The 14,650-nt window shown below is 43.3% G+C and overlaps 1 protein-coding gene across 1 annotated transcript in view; it reads right to left on the reverse strand.

Moving 5' to 3' along the window:
• Positions 1 to 14,650, reverse strand: part of slc13a2 (solute carrier family 13 member 2) — a 62,253-nt gene that overhangs the window by 21,209 nt on the left and 26,394 nt on the right. The window contains exon 6 of the mRNA XM_055943033.1: positions 13,753 to 13,875. Coding sequence (XP_055799008.1) covers positions 13,753 to 13,875 — 123 coding nt within the window. The remainder of the gene's footprint in view (positions 1 to 13,752; positions 13,876 to 14,650) is intronic.

Here is a 14,650-nt window from a genome sequence, read left to right on the forward strand (position 1 = left end):
TCATCAAAGTGTTCAGAAACAATTTATTTTAAGGGGTCCTTATTACAGTGTAAGTATTGTAGTTCATTGTAATAACTCATCGTTACACTGTAAAAACATGTAGCTGGTGGTAATTGCAGTCTATTTACAGAGGTGTAACAACAAATGCTTCTTAAATGCTTGTTTAGAATGGGCAAGTTTACACTAAATTCACCAATTTGGTGTTTAGTTTCTTCTGCATCCATTTTTACATTTTAGTCATTTAGCACACTCTCTTATCCAGAGTGATTTACAGTAGTGAGTGCATACATTTTCTCATACTGGTCCACCGTGGGACTCAAACCCACAACCCTGGCATTGCAAGCAACATGCTCAACCAGCTAAGCCACACAGGAGCGTCCAGTTCATTAATAACTGTCACAAGGTTGTAATCTCTTGTTTACAGATCGCTGGGTGTCCGAAATGACAAAGTTTGAAGGCACTATAGGCTCTGATTATCTACCCGTGAATGCACACTCTTCAAAATCTCCACTCAATGTTGCTGCTAGCTCTTGCCCCCAAAACGTGTACCATCTGGGTTTAACTTGCTTGAGTTTACCAAAACAGATCAGACAAATAAACTTCACTGGCTGGTGTCAACAATATGGGTGTCATCCCAGATTATAACAAAAAATTATTTGTAATATTTAGAAAAAAGGTACAAAATTATGAATGTGTTTGTTCCCCATTTCGACAACCTGAACCTCCTTTCTGTACAAGTGAGAGGATGAAGTACATCACAAAGTTTATGTAATACCTTCATAAGGACAATATAATTACTAGGTGTTACACAGGATTTAGCTGGTTAAAATGAAGTGTATCTTCAGGGGTACTTACTTGTAACTAGTGTGTACTTATATAGTGCATTACCCATCCTGACAGCAAATGTATTTGGAATTAACTAGAAGTAACTAGTTACAATCTTACTGTCACGCCTATTCCCGCTCTCCCTCCCTGGCGCTCGAGGGCACCAGTCTGCCCTTCATTACGCACACCTGTTGTAACGTCGGCTTCCAACTCACACCCTCAAACACTTAGATCCCAGCTCACTCTCCAGATCCCAATCACCTGAATTCTAATCACCTGTTCACACACCTGTATGTTGTTATCACACACTATTTAGTTCAGTTCTTTGCACTGTGAGGTATTGTTTGTTTTGTGACACATGTATTTCGGTACTCTGTTTTTCCCGCCTATTCCCCTGATAGGCTTAGCGACATGTTTCATTTTTGGAATGTGTTGGGCATGGTTAATGTTTGTTATTTTGGTGTGGTGTCTGTGAACTGAGCAGTTGTCTCCGGGGCACATCCGTGGCTTGTGGGAATCTGCCAGCGTGCTGGGGGGTTTATTTCCTTGCCAGTGGGCTACAGTGCGTAAATACCCACCGCAAATCCGCACGAAGACTAGGGTTGAGTTATTGTAGGTTTTGGGGAAGCTCCATATCTCTTTTCTGTGGTGCCCAGTGTGATTGTCATTTCTCTTGTTGTGGTCTGGTGTGCTCAGCAGAATCGTTGAGAAGTGACTGTGAACCGTTGAGAAGTGACTGTGAACCATTGAGAAGTGACTGTGAATCGTTGAAAAGTGATTGTGAATCGTTGAGAAGTGACTGTGAATCGTTGAGAAGTGACTGTGAATCATTGAGAAGTGACTGTGAATCGTTGAGAAGTGACTGTGAATCGTTGAGAAGTGACTGTGAATCGTTGAGAAGTGACTGTGAATCGTTGAGAAGTGACTGTGAATCGTTGAGAAGTGACTGTGAATCGTTGAGAAGTGACTGTGAATCGTTGAGAAGTGACTGTGAATCGTTGAGAAGTGACTGTGAATCGTTGAGAAGTGACTGAATCGTTGGGAGATGTTGTAAAAAATTAGGAAGGACCCTGAGATGTTCTTTTCGTTGGAGTTTGTAGCTGATGCGGTCTCTTGTGTGCCCTGTTCCTGAATGTTTACGTGACTGACCATAGTTTGGTATTGTCATGTTCTATCTTTCCTGTCTGTTCCCTCCTGGTCTTGTGTTCTTCTTTTCTCTTAAAGGTTGCTTCCTGTGCACAAAGGTTGCTGAGGTCTGGGGAGGAGGAGGTTTGCTGGGGCAAGTGGAAGTGTGAACACGTAACCCCTCGTCAATTTGGGACGCAGAGGCTGGTACGTTGTCCCGGGGTCCTCGTTGGTCCCCGGTTTTATGGGGGGTTATGATGACCCTCCCACTCTGTCTGCCATATTCTCTCTCTTTGCTCGTTTCCTTATTAGGATGCCGGTGGGTGGAGTTGGGAGGGTCGTCAGCTACATGGGAAACACCTGCGCCCAGGTGTGTCCCAGGATAAATAGACCTCTTCCACATTCATTGGGGAGACACTCTCCACGCTGACACGCTATTGTTTATTTGAATATAGGTAACCTTAGTTAATAAATATATTTTGTTATTCCTTATCTCCACGTTGTCTCCCTTTTTGTTACGGGCTTCGAGCCGGTTCGTGACACAGGCGTGACAAGTTGTGTCTTAAATTGTACTCTTATTCCCACAATAAAGCGGTACACTAGTGATCTGATCAAAATGTGTGCACTTTATGGGGAATAGGGTGTCATTTGAGCTGCAACCTTACAGTTAGTGCTTTTTGTGCTTATTGTGAGTGTCGGACAATTATTTAAATATACACTAGATGACTAACGGGATCTGTTTTGAAGCAAATACACCTCCATCTTGGCACTTCCCCACCATTGTAAAACATATGTTAGATGCTATAGAAATGCATTTATTAAATCAGCAACAAAAACAAAGCACCACTGTTTCGGTAAAAACCTGAGGGATGAGGCAGGAAAAACGTAATCACTATCAAATTCTTATACAAAGCAATGGCTGCAAAGACTGACCATCCATGATATCAACATTTTTAACAAAGTTTTAACCATGTTTTGAGGCTATACAGTGTTAGATTACCTTGACTTTGTTTGCAATCATTGTAAGTAAACAAGCTTAGAATTTGGGTTCTGACAGGGTATGAAAGTTAAACTAAGCTCATGAGGCATTTACACTACATGCCCAAAGTATATGGACACTTTGTCAAACATCTAATTCCAAAATCATGGGCATTAATATAGAGTTGGTACGTTCTTTGCTACTAGAACAGCCTCCGCTATTCTGGGAAGGCTTTCCACTAGATGTTGGAACTTCGCTGCGTGGACTTCCTTCCAATCAGCCAGAAGAGCATTAGTGAGGTCGGGCACTGGTGTTGGGCGATTGGGCCTGGCTTGCAGTCGGTGTTCCAATTCATCCCAAAGGTGTTCGATGGAGTTGAGATCAGGACTCTGTGCATGCCAGTCAAGTGCACGGGGGGCATTGTCATACTGAAACAGGAAAGGGCCTTCCCCAAACTGTTTTCCAAAAAGTTGGAAGCACAGAATCGACTAGAATGTCATTGTATGCTGTAGTGTTGTGATTTTCCTTCACTGCAACTAAGGGGCCTAGCCTGAACCATGAAAAACAGCCCCACACCATTATTCCTCCTCCACCAAACTTTACAGTTGGCACCATGCATTGGGGTAGGTAGCATTCTCCTGGTATCTGCCAAATCCAGATTTGTCCGTCGGACTGCCAGATGGTGAAGTGTTTCATCACTCAAGAGAACGTATTTCCACTGCACCAGAGTCCAATGCGGTGAGCTTTAATACCACTCCAGCTGACGTTTGGAAATGCGCATGGTGAGCTTAGGCATGTGCGACTGCTCTGTCTTTGAAACCCATTTCATGAACTCCCGACGCACAGTGCTTGGGCTGACATTGCTTCCAGAGGCAGTTTGGAACTCTGTAGAAATTTTTACACATTACACGCTTCAGCACTCGGCGGTCCCATTCCGTGAACTTGTGTGGCCCACCACTTCGCGGCTAAGCCGTTGTTGCTCCTAGACATATTCCACTTCACAATAACCGTACTTACAGTTGACCGGGGCAGCTCTAGCAGGGCAGACATTTTACGAACTGACTTGTTGGAGAGAAGGCATTCTACAGTATGATGGTTCGACGTTGAAAGTCACTGTGCTCTTCAGTAAGGCAATTCTACTGCCAATGTTGGTCTATGGCGATTGCATGGCTGTATGCTCGATTTTATACACCTGTCAGCAACGGGTGTGGCTGAAATAGCCGAATCCACTAATATAAAGGGGTGTCCACATACTTTTATATGAAGTATTCAGAACCCTTGACTTTTTCAAAATTTTGTTACGCTACAGACTTATTCTAAAATGGATTAAATAAAATCTTCAGCAATCTACACACAATATTCCATAATGACAATGCTAAAACAGGCTTTTAGAATTTTTTAAAAGAAAAACAGAAATACCTTATTTACATAAGTATTCAGACCCTTTGCTATGAGACAATTGAGCTCAGGTGCATCCTGTCTCCATTGATCACTCCCGGGCTCCTGAGTGGCGCAGCGGTATAAGGCATTGCATTTCCGTTTGGGATTCCCATAGGGCGGTGCACAATTGGCCCAGCGTCGGTCGGGTTTGGCCGGGGTAGGCCATCATTGCAAATAAAATTTGATCTTAACTGGCTTGCCTAGGTAAATAAAGGTGAAATAAAAAATCATCCTTGAGATGTTTCTGCAACTTCATTGGAGTCCACCTGTGGCAAATTCAATTGATTGGACATGATTTGGAAAGGCACACTCCTGTCTATACAAGGTCCCACAGTATTTTGCACCACAATTTGCAAATAAATTCATTAAAAATCCTACAATGTGATTTTCTGGATTTTTTTTCTCATTTTGTCTCTCATAGTTTAAGTGTACATATGATGAAAATTACAGGTCTCTCTCATCTTTTTAAGTGGGAGAACTTGCACAATTGGTGGCTGTCTAAATACTTTTTTGCCCCACTGTAGATCATAGTCCCTTGCTGGAAAAATGTATGTGTTATGGCTTTACACCCCCTGCTATATTGTGGATAAAGAGTTACATATCTGACAAAACACAGGTGATCTTTAATGGAAGCCTTTCCAACAAAATCCAGGTCGAATAAGGAATTCCCCAGGGCAGCTGTCTAGGGCATGTGATTGTTTTCAATCTTTACTAACAACATGCCACTGGTTTTGTGTAAAGCCAGTGTGTCCATGCATGCGCATGACTCAACACTATACACGTCAGCTACCACAGTGACTGAAATGACAGCAACTCTTAACAAAGAGCTGCAGTTAGTTTCAGAATGGGTGGAAAGGAATAAGTATATCCTTAAATAACTCAACTAAATCTTGAAATTAATAATGTTTAAATTGAGCAAGTTGAGGAGACTAAACTGCTTGGAGTAACCCTGGAATGTAAACCGTCATGGTCAAAACAATCTGCCTATAATAAAGCGCTTCTCTACATTCTTAACATGACATCGCCGAAGTCGAGGATCGGTAGGATGGTCAGTTTTATGAGGGTATGTTTGGTATGAAACTCGTCGCTAAACCCACTGGCTCCAGGTCATCTACAAGACCCTGCTAGGTAAAGTCCCCCCTTATCTCAGCTCGCTGGTCACCATAGCAGCACCCACCTATAGCACATGCTCCAGCAGGTATATCTCTCTGATCACCCCAAAAGCCAATTCCTCCTTTGGCCACCTCTCTTTCCAGTTCTCTGCTGCCAATGACTGGAACGAACTACACAAATCTCTGAAACTGGAAACACTTATCTCCCTCACTAGCTTTAAGGGCAGTCAGGTCTGGAGAGAACCAAGGGCTATATCTGTTCCTGGTTCTAAATTTCTTGAATGGGGCATGCTTATTTAAGATGGTGGGTAACGCCAAAGTGTTTCAGGGAGTGTTTGACAGTGATGAGTGGAGGTCATTTGACCGCTGACCCATTACGGATGCAGGCAATGAGGCAGTGATCGCTGAGATCTTGGTTGAAAACAGCAGAGGTGTATTTAGAGGGCAAGTTTGTTAGGATGATGTCTATGAGGGTGCCCGTGTTTACGGCTTTAGGGTGGTACCTGGTAGGTTCATTGATGATTTGTGTGAGATTGAGGGCATCAAGCTGAGATCGTAGGATGGCTGGGGTGTTAACAGCATGCATTCTATTGACAAGATGTGGTGGGAGTAACCGAGATAGAGAAAGCCTGAAGGAGTAGAACTGGAGAAGTAGAACAAAACCATTATTGTTCCTAATCATCCTGGCATCTGGGAAACGACACCACAAGATGAACCCGAGATGGCTTATGATGCCCCCCGATCTGCATGGGAGGGGTGGAACCAGCCATGACTAAGAATTTTTTAAACTCTGCTTTGTCTGTAAGGTTAAGCTCTCGGCAACACACACACTTCAGAGTGTGCAGTCGACCAGATTCATTATTGCAATAATTCATCGATCTTAAATAAAGATTGATTGTTTGAATACTTGTCCAAGTTTCTCTCGGTATACATGATTTTCCACGATACTATTCTTTTCCATATTTTTCAGGAGTTGAAAGCTCTCCCACCGGAATCAGCAAGGAGGGAGGGGAAGCCACAGCCGCATACTGGAAGTGATATGTGGTGATGGATGAGGTGCTGTAGGTGCTGCCACTCCATCACCACACCGGTCATCATCTCCTTCTCTCCCTCCCAGAAGGGTCGAGATGTGGAGGTGGGAGAAGGAGGTGATTTCTGTTTTCTCATCAAAGTGTTCAGAAACAATTTATTTTAAGGGGTCCTTATTACAGTGTAAGTATTGTAGTTCATTGTAATAACTCATCGTTACACTGTAAAAACATGTAGCTGGTGGTAATTGCAGTCTATTTACAGAGGTGTAACAACAAATGCTTCTTAAATGCTTGTTTAGAATGGGCAAGTTTACACTAAATTCACCAATTTGGTGTTTAGTTTCTTCTGCATCCATTTTTACATTTTAGTCATTTAGCACACTCTCTTATCCAGAGTGATTTACAGTAGTGAGTGCATACATTTTCTCATACTGGTCCACCGTGGGACTCAAACCCACAACCCTGGCATTGCAAGCACCATGCTCAACCAACTAAGCCACACAGGAGCGTCCAGTTCATTAATAACTGTCACAAGGTTGTAATCTCTTGTTTACAGATCGCTGGGTGTCCGAAATTACAAAGTTTGAAGGCACTATAGGCTCTGATTATCTACCCGTGAATGCACACTCTTCAAAATCTCCACTCAATGTTGCTGCTAGCTCTTGCCCCCAAAACGTGTACCATCTGGGTTTAACTTGCTTGAGTTTACCAAAACAGATCAGACAAATAAACTTCACTGGCTGGTGTCAACAATATGGGTGTCATCCCAGATTATAACAAAAAATTATTTGTAATATTTAGAAAAAAGGTACAAAATTATGAATGTGTTTGTTCCCCATTTCGACAACCTGAACCTCCTTTCTGTACAAGTGAGAGGATGAAGTACATCACAAAGTTTATGTAATACCTTCATAAGGACAATATAATTACTAGGTGTTACACAGGATTTAGCTGGTTAAAATGAAGTGTATCTTCAGGGGTACTTACTTGTAACTAGTGTGTACTTATATAGTGCATTACCCATCCTGACAGCAAATGTATTTGGAATTAACTAGAAGTAACTAGTTACAATCTTACTGTCACGCCTATTCCCGCTCTCCCTCCCTGGCGCTCGATGGCACCAGTCTGACCTTCATTACGCACACCTGTTGTAACGTCGGCTTCCAACTCACACCCTCAAACACTTAGATCCCAGCTCACTCTCCAGATCCCAATCACCTGAATTCTAATCACCTGTTCACACACCTGTATGTTGTTATCACACACTATTTAGTTCAGTTCTTTGCACTGTGAGGTATTGTTTGTTTTGTGACACATGTATTTCGGTACTCTGTTTTTCCCGCCTTTTCCCCTGATAGGCTTAGCGACATGTTTCATTTTTGGAATGTGTTGGGCATGGTTAATGTTTGTTATTTTGGTGTGGTGTCTGTGAACTGAGCAGTTGTCTCCGGGGCACATCCGTGGCTTGTGGGAATCTGCCAGCGTGCTGGGGGGTTTATTTCCTTGCCAGTGGGCTACAGTGCGTAAATACCCACCGCAAATCCGCACGAAGACTAGGGTTGAGTTATTGTAGGTTTTGGGGAAGCTCCATATCTCTTTTCTGTGGTGCCCAGTGTGATTGTCATTTCTCTTGTTGTGGTCTGGTGTGCTCAGCAGAATCGTTGAGAAGTGACTGTGAACCGTTGAGAAGTGACTGTGAACCATTGAGAAGTGACTGTGAATCGTTGAAAAGTGACTGTGAATCGTTGAGAAGTGACTGTGAATCGTTGAGAAGTGACTGTGAAACGTTGAGAAGTGACTGTGAATCGTTGAGAAGTGACTGAATCGTTGGGAGATGTTGTAAAAAATTAGGAAGGACCCTGAGATGTTCTTTTCGTTGGAGTTTGTAGCTGATGCGGTCTCTTGTGTGCCCTGTTCCTGAATGTTTACGTGACTGACCATAGTTTGGTATTGTCATGTTCTATCTTTCCTGTCTGTTCCCTCCTGGTCTTGTGTTCTTCTTTTCTCTTAAAGGTTGCTTCCTGTGCACAAAGGTTGCTGAGGTCTGGGGAGGAGGAGGTTGGCTGGGGCAAGTGAAAGTGTGAACACGTAACCCCTCGTCAATTTGGGACGCAGAGGCTGGTACGTTGTCCCGGGGTCCTCGTTGGTCCCCGGTTTTATGGGGGGTTATGATGACCCTCCCACTCTGTCTGCCATATTCTCTCTCTTTGCTCGTTTCCTTATTAGGATGCCGGTGGGTGGAGTTGGGAGGGTCGTCAGCTACATGGGAAACACCTGCGCCCAGGTGTGTCCCAGGATAAATAGACCTCTTCCACATTCATTGGGGAGACACTCTCCACGCTGACACGCTATTGTTTATTTGAATATAGGTAACCTTAGTTAATAAATATATTTTGTTATTCCTTATCTCCACGTTGTCTCCCTTTTTGTTACGGGCTTCGAGCCGGTTCGTGACACAGGCGTGACAAGTTGTGTCTTAAATTGTACTCTTATTCCCACAATAAAGCGGTACACTAGTGATCTGATCAAAATGTGTGCACTTTATGGGGAATAGGGTGTCATTTGAGCTGCAACCTTACAGTTAGTGCTTTTTGTGCTTATTGTGAGTGTCGGACAATTATTTAAATATACACTAGATGACTAACGGGATCTGTTTTGAAGCAAATACACCTCCATCTTGGCACTTCCCCACCATTGTAAAACATATGTTAGATGCTATAGAAATGCATTTATTAAATCAGCAACAAAAATAAAGCACCACTGTTTCGGTAAAAACCTGAGGGATGAGGCAGGAAAAACGTAATCACTATCAAATTCTTATACAAAGCAATGGCTGCAAAGACTGACCATCCATGATATCAACATTTTGAACAAAGTTTTAACCATGTTTTGAGGCTATACAGTGTTAGATTACCTTGACTTTGTTTGCAATCATTGTAAGTAAACAAGCTTAGAATTTGGGTTCTGACAGGGTATGAAAGTTAAACTAAGCTCATGAGGCATTTACACTACATGCCCAAAGTATATGGACACTTTGTCAAACATCTAATTCCAAAATCATGGGCATTAATATAGAGTTGGTTCGTTCTTTGCTACTAGAACAGCCTCCGCTATTCTGGGAAGGCTTTCCACTAGATGTTGGAACTTCGCTGCGTGGACTTCCTTTCAATCAGCCAGAAGAGCATTAGTGAGGTCGGGCACTGGTGTTGGGCGATTGGGCCTGGCTTGCAGTCGGTGTTCCAATTCATCCCAAAGGTGTTCGATGGAGTTGAGATCAGGACTCTGTGCATGCCAGTCAAGTGCACGGGGGGCATTGTCATACTGAAACAGGAAAGGGCCTTCCCCAAACTGTTTTCCAAAAAGTTGGAAGCACAGAATCGACTAGAATGTCATTGTATGCTGTAGTGTTGTGATTTTCCTTCACTGCAACTAAGGGGCCTAGCCTGAACCATGAAAAACAGCCCCACACCATTATTCCTCCTCCACCAAACTTTACAGTTGGCACCATGCATTGGGGTAGGTAGCATTCTCCTGGTATCTGCCAAATCCAGATTTGTCCGTCGGACTGCCAGATGGTGAAGTGTTTCATCACTCAAGAGAACGTATTTCCACTGCACCAGAGTCCAATGCGGTGAGTTTTAATACCACTCCAGCTGACGTTTGGAAATGCGCATGGTGAGCTTAGGCTTGTGCGACTGCTCTGTCTTTGAAACCCATTTCATGAACTCCCGACGGACAGTGCTTGGGCTGACATTGCTTCCAGAGGCAGTTTGGAACTCTGTAGAGATTTTTACACATTACACGCTTCAGCACTCGGCGGTCCCATTCCGTGAACTTGTGTGGCCCACCACTTCGCGGCTAAGCCGTTGTTGCTCCTAGACATATTCCACTTCACAATAACCGTACTTACAGTTGACCGGGGCAGCTCTAGCAGGGCAGACATTTTACGAACTGACTTGTTGGAGAGAAGGCATTCTACAGTATGATGGTTCGACGTTGAAAGTCACTGTGCTCTTCAGTAAGGCAATTCTACTGCCAATGTTGGTCTATGGCGATTGCATGGCTGTATGCTCGATTTTATACACCTGTCAGCAACGGGTGTGGCTGAAATAGCCGAATCCACTAATATAAAGGGGTGTCCACATACTTTTATATGAAGTATTCAGAACCCTTGACTTTTTCAAAATTTTGTTACGCTACAGACTTATTCTAAAATGGATTAAATAAAATCTTCAGCAATCTACACACAATATTCCATAATGACAATGCTAAAACAGGCTTTTAGAATTTTTTAAAAGAAAAACAGAAATACCTTATTTACATAAGTATTCAGACCCTTTGCTATGAGACAATTGAGCTCAGGTGCATCCTGTCTCCATTGATCACTCCCGGGCTCCTGAGTGGCGCAGCGGTATAAGGCATTGCATTTCCGTTTGGGATTCCCATAGGGCGGTGCACAATTGGCCCAGCGTCGGTCGGGTTTGGCCGGGGTAGGCCATCATTGCAAATAAAATTTGATCTTAACTGGCTTGCCTAGGTAAATAAAGGTGAAATAAAAAATCATCCTTGAGATGTTTCTGCAACTTCATTGGAGTCCACCTGTGGCAAATTCAATTGATTGGACATGATTTGGAAAGGCACACTCCTGTCTATACAAGGTCCCACAGTATTTTCCACCACAATTTGCAAATAAATTCATTAAAAATCCTACAATGTGATTTTCTGGATTTTTTTTCTCATTTTGTCTCTCATAGTTGAAGTGTACATATGATGAAAATTACAGGTCTCTCTCATCTTTTTAAGTGGGAGAACTTGCACAATTGGTGGCTGACTAAATACTTTTTTGCCCCACTGTAGATCATAGTCCCTTGCTGGAAAAATGTATGTGTTATGGCTTTACACCCCCTGCTATATTGTGGATAAAGAGTTACATATCTGACAAAACACAGGTGATCTTTAATGGAAGCCTTTCCAACAAAATCCAGGTCGAATAAGGAATTCCCCAGGGCAGCTGTCTAGGGCATGTGATTGTTTTCAATCTTTACTAACAACATGCCACTGGTTTTGTGTAAAGCCAGTGTGTCCATGCATGCGCATGACTCAACACTATACACGTCAGCTACCACAGTGACTGAAATGACAGCAACTCTTAACAAAGAGCTGCAGTTAGTTTCAGAATGGGTGGAAAGGAATAAGTATATCCTTAAATAACTCAACTAAATCTTGAAATTAATAATGTTTAAATTGAGCAAGTTGAGGAGACTAAACTGCTTGGAGTAACCCTGGAATGTAAACCGTCATGGTCAAAACAATCTGCCTATAATAAAGCGCTTCTCTACATTCTTAACAGCACTATCAGCAAGGCAGGTCCTACAGGACCTAGTTTTGTCGCACCTGGACTACTGTTCAGTCCTGTGGTCAGGTGCCACAAAGAGGGACTTTGCAATTGGCTCAGAACAGGGCAGCACGGCTGGCCCTTGGATGTACACAGAGAGCTAACATTAATAATATGCATGTCAATCTCCCCTGGCTCAAAATTAACTTCATCACTACTTGTATTTGTGAAAGGTATTGCCATGTTGAATGCACCGAGCTGTCTGTTTGAACTACTGGCACACAGCTCAGATACCCATGCATACCCACAAGACATGCCACCAGAGGTCTCTTCACAGTCCCCAAGTCCAGAACAGACTATGGGAGGCGCACAGTACTACATAGAGCCACGGCTACATGGAACTCTATTCCACATCAAGTAACTCATGCAAGCAGTAAAATTAGATCAAAAACAGATATAAAGATACGCCTTATGGAACAACACAAGCATAGATGCATGCATACAAACACATGATAACATATGCACTATACACACATTTACACATGGATTTGGTCTTATAGATACGTGGTAGTAGAGTAGAGGCCGGAGGGCACACACTTAATATGTTGTGAAATCGGTTATAAATGTATTGTAATGTTTTTAAAATGTATAACTGCTTTAATTTTGCTGCCTTTCCAGCAACTAATGGGGATCCATAATACATTCAAATACAAATACAAAAGGAGCTGATCGTGGACTACAGGAACCGTATGGGCGAGCACGGCCACTTGAATGGTGCTGTCGTGGAGTATGTCGAGAGGTTCAATTTCCTCGATGTCCACAACACTAAGGAATTAACATTTTCCACACACACCCACACAGTTGTGAAGAGGGCACAACAGCACATCTTCCCCCTCGGGAGGCTGAAGTACTTGTCATGGGCCCTCAGATCCTCAAAAGGTTACACAGCTGCACCATTGAGAGCATCTTGACTGGCTGCATAACCGGCAACTGCATGGCATCCGATCGTAAGGCACTACAGAGGGTAGTGCGTACGGCCCAGTACATCACTGGGGCCGAGCTCCCTGCCATCCAGGACCTCCATACCATGCGGTGTCAGAGGAAGGCCCATATGTTTTGGGGGGGGCTCTTTTTTCAGAGACTCCAGCCATAGATGGCAAGCGGTACCACTGCACAAAGTCTGGAACCAACAGGACCCTGAACAGCTTCTTACCCCCAAGCCATAAGACTGCTAAACAAGACTGTTAAATAGCTAATCAAATGGCTACCTGGACTACCTGCATTGACCCTTTTTTTGCAATAACTCTTTCACTGACTCTATACACACACACTGGACTCTACCCATACACTAACACATACTTACACTGACACCCCAACACACTAACACATACACACACACCTTTACACTCCACAAATACACTGCTGCTACTGTCTATTTCTATCCTGTTGCCTAGTCACTTTACCCCTACCTGTATGTACATACATGTAGATACCTAAATTACCTCGTACCCCCTGCACATCGATCAGTACTGGTACTCTCTGTATATAGCCATGTTATTTTTTACTTATTATTAATCTGGTTTGAATGTTGTACAGGGATGACATGTGAAGTGAGCCTTGTGAATGTCACGCATTCAAAACAACTGGGAACTCGGAACTGGGAAAACGGATATATCCAACTTCTGACTTTTATTTTTTTTTATTAAACCTTTTTTTTAACTAGGCAAGTCAGTAAATAACAAATACAGCGTGTTTAAACTACTGGGAACTTGGAAAAAAACGAGCTCTGACTGGGAAAAATCGATTTGAACGGTCATCCAACTCCGACCGTTCTGACCTGAAGATCACTGATTTGACCTCCCATTTTTCTGAGTTCCCAGTTGTTTTGAATGCAGCATTACTTACTTGAAGCCCATGTACATGAACTGCAGCCAGAGCCAGGACAGGATAAGCATGATGACCATGTTGGGAAAGGCAAAGCCAAACCATGACGCAAAGTTGATCACATCGCCATTACCTGGGAAGAGCCTATAGAGAAGGGGAATAAGGGAGGAGGAGAGGGGGAGAAAGGACAGAGAGAGGGGAGAAGGGGATAGGGAGGAGATTTAGATATGGCCTGATTTTATCTTCATCAAGACTGCATGAAAATGATGGTCATGTACTCAATGTCATATTTATGGAGTGTGCGAGCATGAATGCATGCACGCACACATGTGTGGGTATCTGTGTCTGTTTCGTTACACCCTTATTCTAAAATGGATTCAATAGTCTTTTTTCGCATCAATCTACACACAATAACCCATAATGACAAAGTAAAAGCGTTAAAAAAAAAAAGATCTGACATTTGCATAAGTATTCAGACCCTTTACTCAGTACTTTGTTGAAGCCCATTTGGCAGCGATTACAGCTTTAAGTCTTCTTGGGTATGACACTACAAGCTTGGTACAACTGTATTTGGGGAGTCTCTTCTCTGCAGATCCTCTCAAGCTCTGTCAGGTTGGATGGGGACTGTCGCTGGACAGCTATTTTTAGAAAGATGTACGATCGGGTTCAAGTCTGGGCTCTGGCTGTGCCACTCAAGGACATTCAGAGACTTGTCCTGAAGCCACTCCTGCATTGTCTTGGCTGTGTGCTTAGGGTTGTTGACCTGTTGGAAGCCCCAGTCTGAGGTCCTGAGCGCTCTGGAGCAGGCTTTCATTAAATGCTGAGCTGTAGTCGATGAACAGCCTTCTTACGTAGGTATTTCTCTTGTCCAGATGGGTTAGGGCAGTGTGCAGTGTGTTTGCGATTGCGTCGTCTGTGG

This window comes from Salvelinus fontinalis, chromosome 13, assembly GCF_029448725.1.
Source record: "Salvelinus fontinalis isolate EN_2023a chromosome 13, ASM2944872v1, whole genome shotgun sequence".
NCBI lineage: Eukaryota > Metazoa > Chordata > Actinopteri > Salmoniformes > Salmonidae > Salvelinus > Salvelinus fontinalis.